The sequence below is a fragment of the Rhinopithecus bieti genome, unplaced genomic scaffold (assembly GCF_001698545.2).
Source record: "Rhinopithecus bieti isolate Rb0 unplaced genomic scaffold, ASM169854v2 scaffold_3734, whole genome shotgun sequence".
NCBI classification, from domain to species: domain Eukaryota; kingdom Metazoa; phylum Chordata; class Mammalia; order Primates; family Cercopithecidae; genus Rhinopithecus; species Rhinopithecus bieti.
Window position 1 is genome coordinate 4,190,100 of NW_016804423.1, and position 16,151 is coordinate 4,206,250.

General features: G+C 46.2%; 1 protein-coding gene across 13 annotated transcripts in view; it reads left to right on the forward strand.

The window, feature by feature from the left end:
• Nucleotides 1-16,151, forward strand: part of ARHGEF7 (Rho guanine nucleotide exchange factor 7) — a 146,588-nt gene that overhangs the window by 118,761 nt on the left and 11,676 nt on the right. For 5 of the 13 annotated variants that reach the window (XM_017868234.1, XM_017868235.1, XM_017868232.1 and 2 more), the window contains 6 exons: nucleotides 704-782; nucleotides 974-1,113; nucleotides 3,528-3,752; nucleotides 6,518-6,611; nucleotides 8,717-8,806; nucleotides 14,557-14,733. In XM_017868234.1, coding sequence (XP_017723723.1) covers nucleotides 704-782; nucleotides 974-1,113; nucleotides 3,528-3,752; nucleotides 6,518-6,611; nucleotides 8,717-8,806; nucleotides 14,557-14,733 — 805 coding nt within the window. Of the gene's footprint in view, nucleotides 1-703; nucleotides 783-973; nucleotides 1,114-3,527; nucleotides 3,753-4,787; nucleotides 5,792-6,517; nucleotides 6,612-8,716; nucleotides 8,807-14,556; nucleotides 16,140-16,151 lie in introns of those variants that run through there. The other 8 variants (XM_017868236.1, XM_017868231.1, XM_017868237.1 and 5 more) reach the window with 5 other exon arrangements.

Sequence of the window (16,151 nt, forward strand, 5' to 3'; positions counted from 1 at the left end):
CTTGGTAGGCCACCAGGTACCGTGGTTTCTGTCAGCTGCGCCAGGCTGTTTTGTGTTCACTTCTGATTTGTTTGTAATGATCACTTTGTACCCTGTTTCTGGTATCTTTTCCATTGACATTTCCTGTTGCAGTTACCGATTTCTTCCATTTTCAGGGAGCATTGGTTTGCCAACCATTTTCTGCATTGTGTGCAGCATTTAGCACAACTGCTGATTTTCTGTTTGCTGGATTACAAAGTAGAGTGTTAGACAATTCTTGTTCTTGCCTCAATTTCCCACCCTCATTTTGACTTTAAACTTGGAGCTTCCCCTGTATTTCTTTATGAGGCAAATACATGCTTCTTTTCTGCAAAAACATCATTTAAAACAACTGTTACATACGGTAGTTTTTTAAAAATCATAATGTGTGATTTTTTTGTCCTGGTGTCTATTTAGTAGCAGCTCATCAGACGCAGTGTGTGTTTGGGCTTGTCAGTCTGTCCCTTGTCACCGGTTGAGTTGCTTGCTTACAGTACAGTATTATGATTTATTATTTGAGATAAAGATTTTTGTATTATACATGCATCTGCTACAAACGAGCTTTTTTTGGTTCACAAACACAGTTCCTCCACCAATTCTAAAATCATTTAATATTTACTTTAATAATGGTACCTTTTTCTAGAAAAGCACTAATTGTTTTTTTTTGTGGGGGGGTCTTTTTTAGGGAAAGCTTCCAACGACAGGAATGACAATCACAAAGCTTGAGGACAGTGAAAACCATAGAAATGCATTTGAAATATCAGGTGATAGGCACAAGCTGTGTGAGTGCCGTGTCTCGGGGAGGAGAGGCAGCTTGTCCCCGCGTGCAGATTCTTGCTTGCATATTTCAGAAGGTGGTGTTGAAGCGTTGAGTGGAATTCTGGGGGCTGTGTGTGCGTGCACGTGCTTTTTACCTGTGTTTCCACTCGGCCTATCTTTTCCTTCTCTCCTCTAGGGAGCATGATCGAGCGGATATTAGTGTCATGCAACAACCAGCAGGACCTGCAGGAGTGGGTGGACCACCTACAGAAGCAAACGAAGGTCACATCTTTGGGAAACCCCACCGTAAAGCCTCATTCGGTGCCGTCTCATACCGTAAGGACTTGGCGCTTGTCCTTCCAGACTCCAGGCGTGGCATCCCGTGGCTGAGCTGTCAGCAAGTGATCACGTGCTTTAAAACCAGATCAATATTGGGATAAAAATGCGAAACACTTGCTTCATGTTTCTCTGAAAACATTTGGCCTCTTTGTGCAGTAGTGAATTGTTTTCCAGTGAGTGTTCTCGAGAAACAGCCCTGAATTGTGCCTCCTCATGCACAGTTCAGAGGTGCTTGGGGGAAGCTGCTTTTGCTCAGCGTGGCCCTAGAAGACTAATTTAGGGGAGTTTTACACTAAACTATAGATGATTTTTCTGAGGATTTTAACTGTTTATTATGCTTTATTTAAGAAAACAAAAATAAATGATTATGATGATGAAAAGGGCCAGATTCACGTTGAAGGCATTAAAATAGAATTTATGACACACTGTTGATTTTAAGGAATTGAGGTGTCTTTACTTAGAAAAGCTCAGCAACTCTTTGAATTTTTAGAGAATTACAACTTTTCAAAATAGATGAACACTGAATTCAGTTGCAGTGTTTAAACCTCTCCTGGTGTTTTTTGCTCAAGAAGTTGGTATCGGGTTGTTGTAACAGTCGTCATCTTTATCAAGTAATACCGAAAAACTGGGCAGAGCTTTTAAAGAATGAGTGACGATGACACGGCATTTTCAGCTTGCAGGTTCCCCCACATCCTTACTAGGTTATTAGGATCAGTTCTGTCGTGTGCTCGGTTTTCATGTTTTCTTCTTCATGGGAAGGTTGTAGATCAAGAAGGATTGCTGTATTCTGATATTCTCATCAGTTTCAGAGTCCATCTGATTTCTCTCAGCAGCATGGAGATAACTACTCATTGGCTTTTAGCGAGCATTTCATCTTTAATGGCTCTGCCGTTTTAAAATTCTCCATTCTTTCATGGAGATCAGTTTATCCCAGCGACGTGTGTACACGTGTGTTTATAAAGAACAGTGGATGAGCTGCTTCACTCAGATTTTCAACAGCAGCCTGAAACTCTACTTCATACAATTTTGTATCAAGTCAGCTTTTCTCTGTGGCCAGACCCTCCGTCTTAGTGTCTCTTTCACTGGTGGCGGGGAAGGCACCGTGCCTCCTGTTTAAAGTGTTCTGCGTTCTCCTACAGAGTTTCTTTTGTGGGATGATGTATTCTCCTGTGATCCAACTCTGTCCAACTGAAGTCATATTCTAATTTTAGCATAAAGCATACTTCCTTTGACTTTCTCAAGAAAGGAGAAACAAAACCAGATGCTACTTAACTCTGATGCTGTTGCTAGGAGGGATATCTTACATCATTTTCTCCATCTATACATTATTTCCTATGAAAAGATGACGTTACGGTGGCTTCGTAGCATGCCCTGTATCTCACACGATTCCCTCCCCCGTGCAGGGACTAGAATGTGATCGTTGCAGAATGTTGATGGCGTCTGTTGTTGAAATTGTGGCATCAGCTGCTATGGGGCCTTCCCTCTCAGCCTGTTTTGAAGGTCGTGCACTTCAGAATGCCGACCCCACTCAGGTTTCCAGTTCACAGCGCCACACAGCTTGTTCTCCCATTAAACGCACCTTACTATTGTCGGCTAATTTGAAGTCATTATTGGCTGATTTTGAGAATTACTTACTTAACTTTTCTCATTTAACTGTCATTGTGATGGGATATTTCAGGTTTCTCAGGAATATAAAATTCATTAATGACATACCTCCTCTAAGAAGTTAATTTTTAATTAACTTTGTTTTGATTAAAGTTGAGTTTTCTAAGAAAATAACTGATTTTATACCAGGGTTTGGCAGTGTTCTATAAAGAGCCAGATGGTAAACATTCTCTGCTTTACAGGTTCAGGCCTCTTGCAGCTGTACTCTGCCCTTGTAACACAGCAGCAGCTTTAGACAGGCACGGGCCTGCTTGTGTGCCAGGAAAACTTTTTTAAAAAACAAAACTAGGCGATTGGGCCTTAGTTTCGCCCAGTACTTTATCACCAGGTGAAGAATAATACGTGACTGGGGGGAATCACCTTCCTTCTTGCAGCCACATGCCCTGTGTGCTTTTGTGAAATTCTTGTCTTTTTACTAGATAAAGTACCTTTTTTCTGTTAATGTTACTCCGTAGCTAATAAATGTGGCTAGTGGATGTCTGAGTGCTGGGGCCCCAGCTAGAGCTGCCCCTACCGTGTGGGGCAGACGCCGTGGGAGAGTCCCACGCTCAGCCCAGGTGGCGCGAGCTGGTGCTTGGCCCCAAAAACTGACTACTGAGAGCCAGAGATTCGAATGAAATGATAAATCCTGGGGTTTATTTCACATGGAGTGTTTAAAGAGCGGAAGGAAGTGCGTGATAGTGCCCTTTCACGGTGAGCATGCAAGTCTCACGTTCTCTGTCCTTCCCGCTCTGTGCCCTCGGCAGCTCCCCTCCCACCCGGTCACTCCGTCCAGCAAGCACGCAGACAGCAAGCCCGCGCCGCTGACGCCCGCCTACCACACGCTCCCCCACCCCTCCCACCACGGCACCCCGCACACCACCATCAACTGGGGACCCCTGGAGCCTCCGAAAACACCCAAGCCCTGGAGCCTGAGCTGCCTACGGCCCGCGCCTCCCCTCCGGCCGTCAGCTGCTCTCTGCTACAAGGAGGTGAGGTCCCTTGACCATTCAAACAGCCAGATGACGGTGAGCATGCCTTGGGCCCTGAGTGTGCCATGCTGGTCCCTCTGTACGCAGCAAAATGCACCCTAACTCCTAGAGAACTGAGAAGGGGTCTGCCTTGGTTCTTTGGTTATCTGCTCTGCTGCTGAGAGGCCTGTGGTAACCCTGTGTGGGAAGGGGATGTGCAGGGCCCCTCCTGTCTGTGCCATGCACAGGGGGCCTTTACTGTGCTTGCCGGAGGAATGTGCCACCGGGGGCCAGGAGCTGGAAAGGCGCTGAGCCCAGGTGACTTTCCCTCCCCGTGTGTGAGGCCGTCACTTGGCATCTGCATGCTGTCTGCTGCGTCGAACAACCCCTCCTCTAGGTTGGGGATCCTATCCAGGAGCCCTGCGTTTTGTCATCCAGAAGCCATTTGAGATGAGAGAACATTTACCAATACACATGAAAAAACACTTAGGCAGTTTCCCCCTTTGATGCATAAGAAATCATGATACAGTCTTTGCTTATCTCTGTTCTGATCCAGCATTTTTGTATTTGCTAGGTGCAAATAAAGTACGATTCTAATGAATAAATATAAGTATTAACACTTTCTTACACTTTCACCTAAGCCAGCTTGGATGAGGAAAGGAAGCATCTTGAGAAATGTGTTCTGAGAAATATTTTCACCTGAGGAAGCCAATAATTGAGATGAGCGTTGTTTTCGTAAGCAGTTGAGCATGCATGGTGGTGAGGTACGAGGAGCGGCGGTGAGAGTATAGGTAGCCTGCGTGCAGATATGAGGAGCAGTGCCTGCTGGTGGGGTGTGAGTGAGCGTGAGGATGGTGATGCACTCTTGCCTGGCATCGCGCCTCTGTGTTTGGTCAAGGCCACATTTGCCAAGGGAACTGGAGCAGACTTTTTCTACGTTCTTGCCAGCAGCCCTGAGGGTTTTAGGGCCCATAGGAAAGTACTGTGTAAGAAATTAGGATCTATGCTTTTCATTTTTTGGTCTTACTGAGTCTTTGTTTTTATGATATCTTTCAGGTAATCATGTGTGCAAGTCAGAATTCTCATTTTCTATCATGGGAAGTTACTTGAAGAATGTTGGTGTTCCTTATTGTATACTTTCACAGTCTAAAGAAAAAGTGAGCTACTGCAAGAACTGGTGGAGACTGAATTACTAGGGAAGAAAACTGGGATAAAACTGTTGGGAAAAGAAGTGGAAAGGGCAAGGGAAGAGGCATTGAAATGAAGATAAACAATTTGATTTTGATAATCTGGCTGCAGTTGCTTTGCCCACTCCACACTGGGAGAGAAGGGCTCACACTGAGTAGCTGCTGTCCAGTGTTGCTGAGCGCCACGCAGCATTAGCGTGGAGAGTGGTCCTACAGAGTATGAGAAGAGGGCGTGGAGGCTCGTGGAGGCCGCTCTGCAGCCTGCTCTGCCTGGCTCTGGGTGTCGGGTATGCTGTGTGCTTCATGACCCTCTGCGCCCGCAGGTGCCCTCGGAGCACATGGTGGGTGGGCATTGGCTCTTCAGGGCTCTCCATCTCAGTTTGCTTTGAATTGGGGAAGCCAGGGAGCACATGTGTATAAATGTGTCTTCTGGAACAGATTGCTGCTGCATTTCTAAGAGCTTTACAATTTTTATAGAAAGATTTTATTTAACTTTTAAATGTTACTTTAGATTGAGAGTTTGTTACATGGCTGTATTGGGTGATGCCGGGGTTTGGGCTTCTAGGGTACCTATTACGCAAATAGGAAACATTGTACCCAATGGGTAGTTTTCAAAACTTGCCCCCATCACCCTCCCCCTTTTGGAGTCCCCAGGGTCTGCCATTTCCATGGTCATGCCCATGTGTACCCGTTGTTTAGCTCCCAAGAAAAGACTTGTAAAGATAACTTTAAAAACCATGCTTCGTTTCCTCTGTTTCCAGCCGGGTTCATTCCATAGCGCATCTCATCTTCTGAGTCTGGGTTTCACCTGTTAACATTCGTGATGGTTTATGTCACTGGCGTGATGCAGAAACCAGCCTTTTTTTGATATCGGTATTTAACACGTGCTTGATAGTTGACACCTTACCTGCTCTGTTGGACTTGCTTTGCTCACTTTGTATTTTGCTGTCGTCTTCTGTGCTTGTTTGAGAAGCTGTTTGAAGAGGTAAGGGGTGGGCGGTTCCGTTGTGAACACGCTCTGAGCTAGTGTGCGTGTGGCCCCCGCAGAACAGCCCTGGCTGAGCTTGGCTTGCTCCTGGCACTCAGAGTCGGGTAGCTGAGCAGTCGCTCCCTTTTCTTCTCCCTGAGACTTCAAATAGTTTCTTAAAGTGATTATTTTTTACTTATCTGTCATTTAATGATAACCTTAGTTTCCTCCCATCTTTCCAGTTAGCTGTACCGGGGGGTGGGTCTGCCCCAGGGAGCAGCTGCTCCCTTCTCCCCTCCTCCCTCAGGAGTGTGCAGGATGTCTGTGCACACCAGCGCCAGCCTGCCTCCTGGTGACACCTCTCATCACAGAACTAACAGGACCCAGATGGCACGAGGGGTTTTATCAGAGTGAAGAAAAAATATTAGCCAATGACTAATACTGAGAATGCCCTATTGATTTTTAAATTAACGTTCAGAAGCTGGTAAAGAAAATCAAAATAGGAAAAGCAAGAAGCTCTTATCAGTGGCTATAATGATTTGGGTTTTATACCTTTACAGCAGCCTTTCTGATACGCCAGTGAAAATGATTGGCTTTAGAGTATGTTAGCATTTTCTTTTCTCTTTCCCTAGGATCTTAGTAAGAGTCCCAAGACCATGAAAAAGCTGCTGCCCAAGCGCAAACCTGAACGGAAGCCTTCTGACGAGGAGTTTGCGTCCCGGAAAAGTGAGTAGCTGCGGGCCGTGTGGAGGAGGATGTGGCCTCCTGGTCACGTAGGCCATGGCGTTCATGGGATGGAGGGAGGCTTGGTGGCTTTCTGAAGACTCCAAACAAAAGTAGGGTCTGCCCCTTGAGGCAGTGGTAGGAATAAGTGATAGTAAACATAACGTTTACCCAAGCAAGCAGGAGAAGTGCCCTTGTGTCAGTGATGAAGTCTCCGTGCCAGTTCCAGCACCACTGCCTCATAGCCCTTCCTCATCCAGGAGCTGGGGCCAGACCTGGAGGGCTCTCCTGCTTTTCTGGTTCTCCCTTATTGCCTGTAAGATATTCCACCCAAAGATATTCCACCCATACTTCCTGAAGTGCCATCGTCTCCCAAAGTGCTCTCTCCATCTGTTAGAAGCATGACCTGCTGTGTTCTCATGTGGGTTGCACCTACCCGTGCTGTTCTCTTGCTGTTCTCTCTGCTGTTGGACCCGTCCTGTCTGCTTCTCAGGCCTAGGGGTCCAACTCAGCTCTGCGTTCCTACGCGGCGTCTCAGCAAGTACCTGGCACCTGTTAGGTGCTCGGTAAATAGCTTTTGAATAAGTGGAGCTCTTGACAGAAGTAAGTGATTTTCCTGGGGGTGACTGCTGGGAAAGGGTACATGTGAACAGATTGCTGTGGACTGATGGGTACAACCCAGGGAGAGTGAGCCAGCTCTGGGGAAGTTGCAGGATCTGTCCTGCAGGGCTCTGCCCTGCCCCACCCCTGTGTCTGAGCTCAGCCTGTGTTGGTCCTGTGCCTTTACTGCTCACTTCCTCCAGCCTCAGGGGGAGGCCCAGCAGCCATCCCACACACTCTCTGTGCCGCACCACTGCTGGCCTCCCCTCACCCCTACCTTATCAATCAGCCCAGTGAGGTGAGCGTGCTGGAGTGTTCATTATATTCTTGTCCTTGTCACCTGATGTCCATGGCAATATAAGTCACCATCCTGACTGTCTTCCTCCCCAGGTGGTCCAGGCCTCTGACCACCAGGGCCCCTGATGAGATGGTGAGGCCCTGGGGTCTAGCTGTTGAAGCGGAGCTGGTGCTGGACGCCTGCTCTGTTGCTTACTGGCTGTGCTGGGGCTTCTCTTTGAGCAGACTGTTCTGTGGGCCACTTCCTTCAGCAGATCCAGGGGCAGCACTGAGCTGGGCGTGGGGCCGGCTGCAGCTGAGACCATCGTTCTTGGGCGCGTGCTTCATCAGCACCGTCATGGGCTGGGCGTGAAGGATGCGGTGTGACCGAAAGAGATCCCTGTTCTCATAGAGCCTGTTTTAGTAGAAGGATACAGACAAACAAAACAAGTGAACAATGTGTGGGCCGTGGAGTGCTGCAGAGACCCAGTAGGGAGGAAAGGTGGGAGATTCGGTGCCAGGGTGCCATTTGAGCAGCTTCCTGGGGCCGAGGAAGCAGGCCATGCAGGTGTCTGGGGAGGAGCTCTCCAGGCCTGCTCGCAGAGACCCTGGGCGGGAACCCCAGGCTGTGTGCAAGGGACAGGGGGCCAGAGCTCCCCTGCAGAGCGGTAGGTAACACAGCGCCCTGAGCAGCAGGCAGTCCGAGTCCGGTTCCGTAGAGATGATGATGGGGCCTGGGCTTTCACAGGACCGTGGGCAGCCGTGTGGGGAGCAGACAGGCACAGATGCCCACATCGACACTGAGAGTTGTCGGCCTTCTGTTTTTGTCTGGCTGGCATGTGGAAACACGAAAATGTTTTAATTTTCATTTCTTGTTTCAGTGAGATTAGACATCTTTTCTTAGAACTCTTTGTTTTGTGACTTGCATATTCCTATCTCCTGCCCTTTTTCCAATTTGAGAGTGAGGATACTAATTTTCTTACAGGTTGGTAGGATAATCATTATAAAGTTAGGATATTCGCCTTTTTTCCAGATGTGTTGCAAATATTTTTAAAAAACTGAAAACCTTTTCGAGTATAACTTTCGTAAATTTTGTGGAAAACAGTTATCTGACAAGAAAACGGCAGATTATCTTACTTGTCACTTTGGTTGAGTTGACGCCTGCGTTCATCTTGCCAGTCGCACTAGAGGCCTTTCAGGTCGGTTGTGAACTGTTGTGCGTCTCTTGACAGGCACAGCTGCTTTGGAAGAAGATGCTCAGATTCTGAAAGTCATCGAAGCGTACTGTACCAGCGCCAAAACAAGGCAAACACTCAATTCAAGTAAGTTTAACAACAATGGCCTGGAAATTGTGATGGTTTATTCTGTGTAGTTTCAAATTACAGTCTGAAGGAACCTGTTTTGGTAGGCCCCTTGCACAGCCCATCCGCCTGACCTCCCAGGAGCGATGTTTCAGTCAGGGGTGGCAGGCAGGACAGCAGCTGAGCTTCAGGTCCCTCAATTCACAGAGCTGGGTCTGAGCTGTGGGCACAATTACTATGTGGTTTTCTAGATAAAATTGTACTAGGAAATATTTAAATATAACCTATTGCCAGAATTCATAATGCTTTTGCTAAGAGAAGATGTGTTTAAAAGACAGTGGAAGATTAGTTGAGTTATTTCAGCTATTTAAGCTATTGGTGTGGTACTGGAATTTTTCATTTTTATTATTTTTTAGTTTCTTAGAAATATCCAAAATATAAACTTTGAACAAGGTTTCTTTTAGTCTTCCTAAAAAATAATTGCTTTTAAAAATTTTTTGGAAATTTACAGCTAATTTATTCAGTAGATTTCAGAACCACAGGATTTACCTGTGTCTGGTGTATGGTGTCTTAAATGAAAAACTTTTTTTGTATTAAGGTGNGGAGGCCCAGCAGCCATCCCACACACTCTCTGTGCCGCACCACTGCTGGCCTCCCCTCACCCCTACCTTATCAATCAGCCCAGTGAGGTGAGCGTGCTGGAGTGTTCATTATATTCTTGTCCTTGTCACCTGATGTCCATGGCAATATAAGTCACCATCCTGACTGTCTTCCTCCCCAGGTGGTCCAGGCCTCTGACCACCAGGGCCCCTGATGAGATGGTGAGGCCCTGGGGTCTAGCTGTTGAAGCGGAGCTGGTGCTGGACGCCTGCTCTGTTGCTTACTGGCTGTGCTGGGGCTTCTCTTTGAGCAGACTGTTCTGTGGGCCACTTCCTTCAGCAGATCCAGGGGCAGCACTGAGCTGGGCGTGGGGCCGGCTGCAGCTGAGACCATCGTTCTTGGGCGCGTGCTTCATCAGCACCGTCATGGGCTGGGCGTGAAGGATGCGGTGTGACCGAAAGAGATCCCTGTTCTCATAGAGCCTGTTTTAGTAGAAGGATACAGACAAACAAAACAAGTGAACAATGTGTGGGCCGTGGAGTGCTGCAGAGACCCAGTAGGGAGGAAAGGTGGGAGATTCGGTGCCAGGGTGCCATTTGAGCAGCTTCCTGGGGCCGAGGAAGCAGGCCATGCAGGTGTCTGGGGAGGAGCTCTCCAGGCCTGCTCGCAGAGACCCTGGGCGGGAACCCCAGGCTGTGTGCAAGGGACAGGGGCCAGAGCTCCCCTGCAGAGCGGTAGGTAACACAGCGCCCTGAGCAGCAGGCAGTCCGAGTCCGGTTCCGTAGAGATGATGATGGGGCCTGGGCTTTCACAGGACCGTGGGCAGCCGTGTGGGGAGCAGACAGGCACAGATGCCCACATCGACACTGAGAGTTGTCGGCCTTCTGTTTTGTCTGGCTGGCATGTGGAAACACGAAAATGTTTTAATTTTCATTTCTTGTTTCAGTGAGATTAGACATCTTTTCTTAGAACTCTTTGTTTTGTGACTTGCATATTCCTATCTCCTGCCCTTTTCCAATTTGAGAGTGAGGATACTAATTTTCTTACAGGTTGGTAGGATAATCATTATAAAGTTAGGATATTCGCCTTTTTTCCAGATGTGTTGCAAATATTTTAAAAAACTGAAAACCTTTTCGAGTATAACTTTCGTAAATTTTGTGGAAAACAGTTATCTGACAAGAAAACGGCAGATTATCTTACTTGTCACTTTGGTTGAGTTGACGCCTGCGTTCATCTTGCCAGTCGCACTAGAGGCCTTTCAGGTCGGTTGTGAACTGTTGTGCGTCTCTTGACAGGCACAGCTGCTTTGGAAGAAGATGCTCAGATTCTGAAAGTCATCGAAGCGTACTGTACCAGCGCCAAAACAAGGCAAACACTCAATTCAAGTAAGTTTAACAACAATGGCCTGGAAATTGTGATGGTTTATTCTGTGTAGTTTCAAATTACAGTCTGAAGGAACCTGTTTTGGTAGGCCCCTTGCACAGCCCATCCGCCTGACCTCCCAGGAGCGATGTTTCAGTCAGGGGTGGCAGGCAGGACAGCAGCTGAGCTTCAGGTCCCTCAATTCACAGAGCTGGGTCTGAGCTGTGGGCACAATTACTATGTGGTTTTCTAGATAAAATTGTACTAGGAAATATTTAAATATAACCTATTGCCAGAATTCATAATGCTTTTGCTAAGAGAAGATGTGTTTAAAAGACAGTGGAAGATTAGTTGAGTTATTTCAGCTATTTAAGCTATTGGTGTGGTACTGGAATTTTCATTTTATTATTTTTTAGTTTCTTAGAAATATCCAAAATATAAACTTTGAACAAGGTTTCTTTTAGTCTTCCTAAAAAATAATTGCTTTTAAAATTTTTTGGAAATTTACAGCTAATTTATTCAGTAGATTTCAGAACCACAGGATTTACCTGTGTCTGGTGTATGGTGTCTTAAATGAAAAACTTTTTTTGTATTAAGGTGGCTTTTTTTTTCTTTTTGGAGACGGAGTCTCACTGTCACCCAGGCTGGAGTGCAGTGGCGCAATCTCAGCTCACTGCAGCCTCTGCCTCCCTTGCTCTGTCACCCAGGCTGGAGTGCGGTAGCGCGATTTCAGCTCAGTGCAGCCTCCGCCTCCCAGGTTCAAGCAGTTCTCCTATCTCAGCCTCCCGAGTTCCTGGATTACAGGTGCGCACCACCACGCCCAGCTAATGTTTTTGTGTTTTTAGTAGAGATGGGGTTTCATCATTTTGGCCGGGCTAGTCTCGAACTCCTGACCTCGCCTCGGCCTCCCAGAGTGCTAGAATTACGGGCGTGAGACACAGTGCTCAGCCCTAAGGTGCCTTTTTTTAATTTACATTTTTCCTGTGGTGTTGCAAGTGAAGCGCAGCAGGGTGGTGGCTGAGGCAGCGTGCCTGTCATTTACCCACCCTGCTGGCACGCCGTGGCCCAGACATGATGTGCCTGCGTACGGGCCCTTGCGTGCAGGGCCTCGACCCACAGGGTGGCCGGTGGGCGCGCTGCCTATCATTTACCTGCTGGCTCTGCGGTGCCCAGACAGCTGATGTGAGCACATGGTGCAGGACCTCAGGCCTTTTGAGAACTGGATGATTCTGTATTTTCTCAGCACAGAAACTGATTTCTCCTCCATTTTAGGACTTGGTGCCCTTTCCAGCTCGACTGTCACTTATCTCACTTGTTCGTTTTGTTAGTCGCCTGCAGCATGGTGGTTCCAGTTAGTGTCATGTATTGTTTAACGCTGAGAAAAGGAAAAAGAGGGAAGAGGACTTCTCAGCTGCTTTAGCTTTTATCAAAGACTGCTACAGCTGTGAAGATAGGATGAGCAGGGTAAATCCTTTGTGGAATCTCGATTATCCAGAAGCTTCTTTTTTTCACCATTTTCAGTATTTTACTGGTATCGCACCATGTCCCATCTATGACATTAAGACTTTTTGCCAAGGGTCAGCACTGTTGTTTTTTTTTTTTTGTCCATACTTTAGTGAAAAATACCCATTCATAGTGACTGCTTCTCAGAATAGGAGAGAAACAGAGAAACAGAAAGGCCTGGGTAACCTGTCAAAAGGTGGAATAAATACATGTACAATCACACAATAATGTCTGAGTATAGATTGTTGTGATGAAAGGTACTACATTTTTATAATTCAATACTGATCATGTTTTAAGTCATAGGCTACAAAATGTGGCCATAAATTTTTGGATTTTGAATTTGAGATTTTTGTTGTCATCTCAATTTCAGTTACTTGAAATAAAATTTTAACCCAGTAGTCTCAGATGAACAGAGCAGGTTCAGTTGGCCGCCCATCTGTGTCTGTGAGTTCTGCATTTGTGAATTCAACCAACTGCAGATCAAAACTACTCAGAAAAAAAAACAGTAAAAAGTAACGATATAACAGTAAAAAAAAATACAAATAAAAAATAATTATAACAGCTATTTCTATGCTATTTACATTGTATTAGGTGCTATAAATAATTTAGAAATGACTCAGAGTATAGAGCTCTTCCCCAAAGTATACAGGAAGCTGTGTGTAGGTGAAATGGAAACACCAAGCCATCTTATATCAGGGACTGGAGGCTCTGAGGACTTTGGTATCCGAGAGGAGCCCTGCAGCCAATCCCCTGTGGATGAGGGCTGACATAGTGCCCACCTCGTTTCTTCATGACCAGGGTCCTGTGATATGCTGTGGCTTCACGGCCCCTGACTGCCTAAGGGGAGTGGCCCACAGTTCCTTTTCTTGTCACATTGCCTGTATTCTGTATTTCCATTTCTGCTGTGCAAGAAAAGCACTGAATGATACATTGATTTTTGTTTTTAATTCATATTATGGGCAGACCACTCTGGGGCTTCAGGGAGCTGATAGTCATGTACACCCTTAAACCGAACACTCAAAACTAGGGAGTAATGGGAGAAATTGCTCGTTTGTGCAGGGAAGTTGGTAGACTTAAGATGCTTGGAAATGGGATCATAATGAAAGCAGCTCTTTTTACATTAAATGCTTAGTAAAACGGGTTTTAGAAGGATAATATATTTTACCTAAAATGCAGCTCTGTTCAATACACACATCTGGATGCCAAGAAGATTTTGTAAACCAAACTTCCTTGAAACTGATTTCTAACTCCAGGAAGTAATGGCCCTCACAGCCGGTTATGACGTAGTTCTTGCAGTCTGGGAACAGAGGTCAGTTTGATAGAAGCAGGAGCAGGGAGGGGCCGGGCTACTGTGGTTTGCCTTCACTCAGCAAGGGGCACCCCTGCCTTTGCATGGAGGGAGACCCTGGCAGCCCGGCCTGCCTCTCAGCCCAGGTGCCTGGCCGTGCTCATAGTTGCCGGCCACTCATGATTATTTCTCTCCTTCCACGTTGTGCCACTTCCTCTGTCATTTTCCTTTTAACACTGGGGTATTGCCAGTTCACGTCTCTCTTCCTGACAGCAGAGGGTCTGCATTGGGGTGGCCGGCATTGCCAGCAGACCCAGCTTCCCACTGCACCCTGCCTGCGGGCTAAGCTCTGGCGTGCCCTGGGAGCAGAGGGTGGGTTCTGGGGCTGTGGGCCCTGACCAGTCCTTTTCTGCCCTCTGAGTTCTCACAGTGATTGTTGATTGATCAGGTAAGTCCAGACCCACTCTCAGATTTATGGTCTTGGCAAAGTGACAACTGAAGAAACCCGTCAGAAATCCTTTGAAATTATTTTGTGTTTGATACATCTGTTTATTGATAGGAAACAATATTTAATTAGCCATATAAATGGTACCTTTCCCAAATGATGTCCTAAATGAGACTATTTGTTAATTGAATGTGGAATAGAATTGGTTAATTACCTCATGTCTATAGAATCATCTTTTGGACATGGGTGTAATTTGTAAAAGATTTCTTAAATGGGGGCTTTAGAGCAATATCTTTTTTTAAAAGAGCAGTTTGGAAACATTGTATATTAATTAGGCTTAATTAGATAATAATCGATCTAGTTGTATTCTAAGAGTTTTGCTAAGTTTGTTATTAAAACCCAGCCATATGTAAGGAGAAACATGCATTGTTGCCAATTTTTAACAATATTTTCTCTTTTCCTTCTCTTCCCATCACCTTTTGCTTTTGTTCCATGTTTTGGTTGTGGCTCTTCCTGTCGTTCTCCTCCTCACCCCCTGCCTGTCGCGCCTGTCCCTCCGCCCGCCCGTCTTAGCATGGCAAGGCACTGACCTGATGCATAATCACGTCTTGGCTGATGATGACCAACCAAGCCTAGACTCCTTGGGTCGTCGCAGTAGCCTTTCTCGTTTGGAGCCTTCAGACCTCTCGGAAGACTCTGACTATGACAGTATATGGACAGCCCATAGTTACAGAATGGGTTCTACATCTCGTAAGAGCTGTTGCTCATATATCTCTCACCAGAACTAATGCACTTCTGAGCTTTTCTTAACAAATGCTTGTTGTATCGCAGCCTGCTTTTCTTAGATGTTTTCTTGCTGTTCCTTGTCTCTTTTATGTGATATTTTAACAACTTTTGAGAGTGTTCCTGATATTTCCCGTTGTACTTTGTGGAGGCTTAACTGCCGATGCGAGTATACATTCGAATGACTATTGGAGGGAGGTGGTGTGTTCCCGTGAGCCTGCACCCGAGGGTGCTCTTCGTAAGGGGTAGTTGTTGTTTTAGAGCTCCAAATGTTTTTTTATTCTCAGTGTAGCAACTGTTTGATTGATTTCTGGATACAGCTGTATGAACACTTTTCTATTTTATACTGAAATCACACAGGTTTGCGATCTAAGTGCCAGAACCATGGAGGAGACTCTGGCCTTATCTGTAAGGACCTAAATTTGTTAAGTACTGTGACCACTGATGAAGTAGTTGTGGAGAGATGAGAAGAATACATGCAGCAAAGGTGCTGTGAGCCCAGTTCCAACAGCTGTGTTCTGGTAATTGTGCCGAACAGCATGTGGGCTCTGGGCCTTGGCAGGTGCACAGACGGGCGGGCGTCACATGTGTTCAGAGCTTGTCTCCACCTCACGGCTCTGTGCTCTTCCGTGTGCTGCATTGTGGCCATGAAGTGGGAGCTCTCCTTTCCAAAGGCAGAGCTTACTGTCATGGCTCAGATGTTCACTCTCATCTTCACACCAAACTTCCCTGAATTGCAGTGATTTCTGTTATATGGCACTTAGCAAGCCTACACCACTCTATAGTAAAAACTCTACACTAAAAGTTTAAAGCCCAAAATCTGAAGCATTCAGCCTCTGCAAGTGTAGACTACTAGACTGTATCTGGAGAGGCATTTGGAATACTTAAAAAGTCAAGTGCTGTGGCTTCAGTCCCCCCGGCTCCCCACCCCTGACATCCATATTTAACGTTGTCTGGAAGAGCCATGGACACATCATTGTTTTCAGCAAGCAGCTGCAGTGAAACTCCGTTTACAGCAACCCCATAGTGTAAAACTGCAATGCCTCGTTGTAATGGGATATCGAAGTTCACTGAAGAATTACTAGGTTGCCATGTAGCTCACTTACTTTAAAAAAAAAAAAAAAAAACTCCCCCATTTTCCTGGGATTTGTTGTAAGGAGTTTTCACTGGCCTCACTCAGACCAATTTCTGCTTCAAAAAGAACTGAATGTGACCTGTTGCATTCAGTTGTGGCATCAAATCCACATCTAGTCATTGCTTGAGGGGCCAAACTGTGTTCTCTCCCATGCACGCTCTATTTGGTGTTAAAATGGAACCTTACGGTTGTGTTTTAAGTATTCATTGAAACCAGCTTCAGAAAACAAGATGCCATAATAAATTGAGAA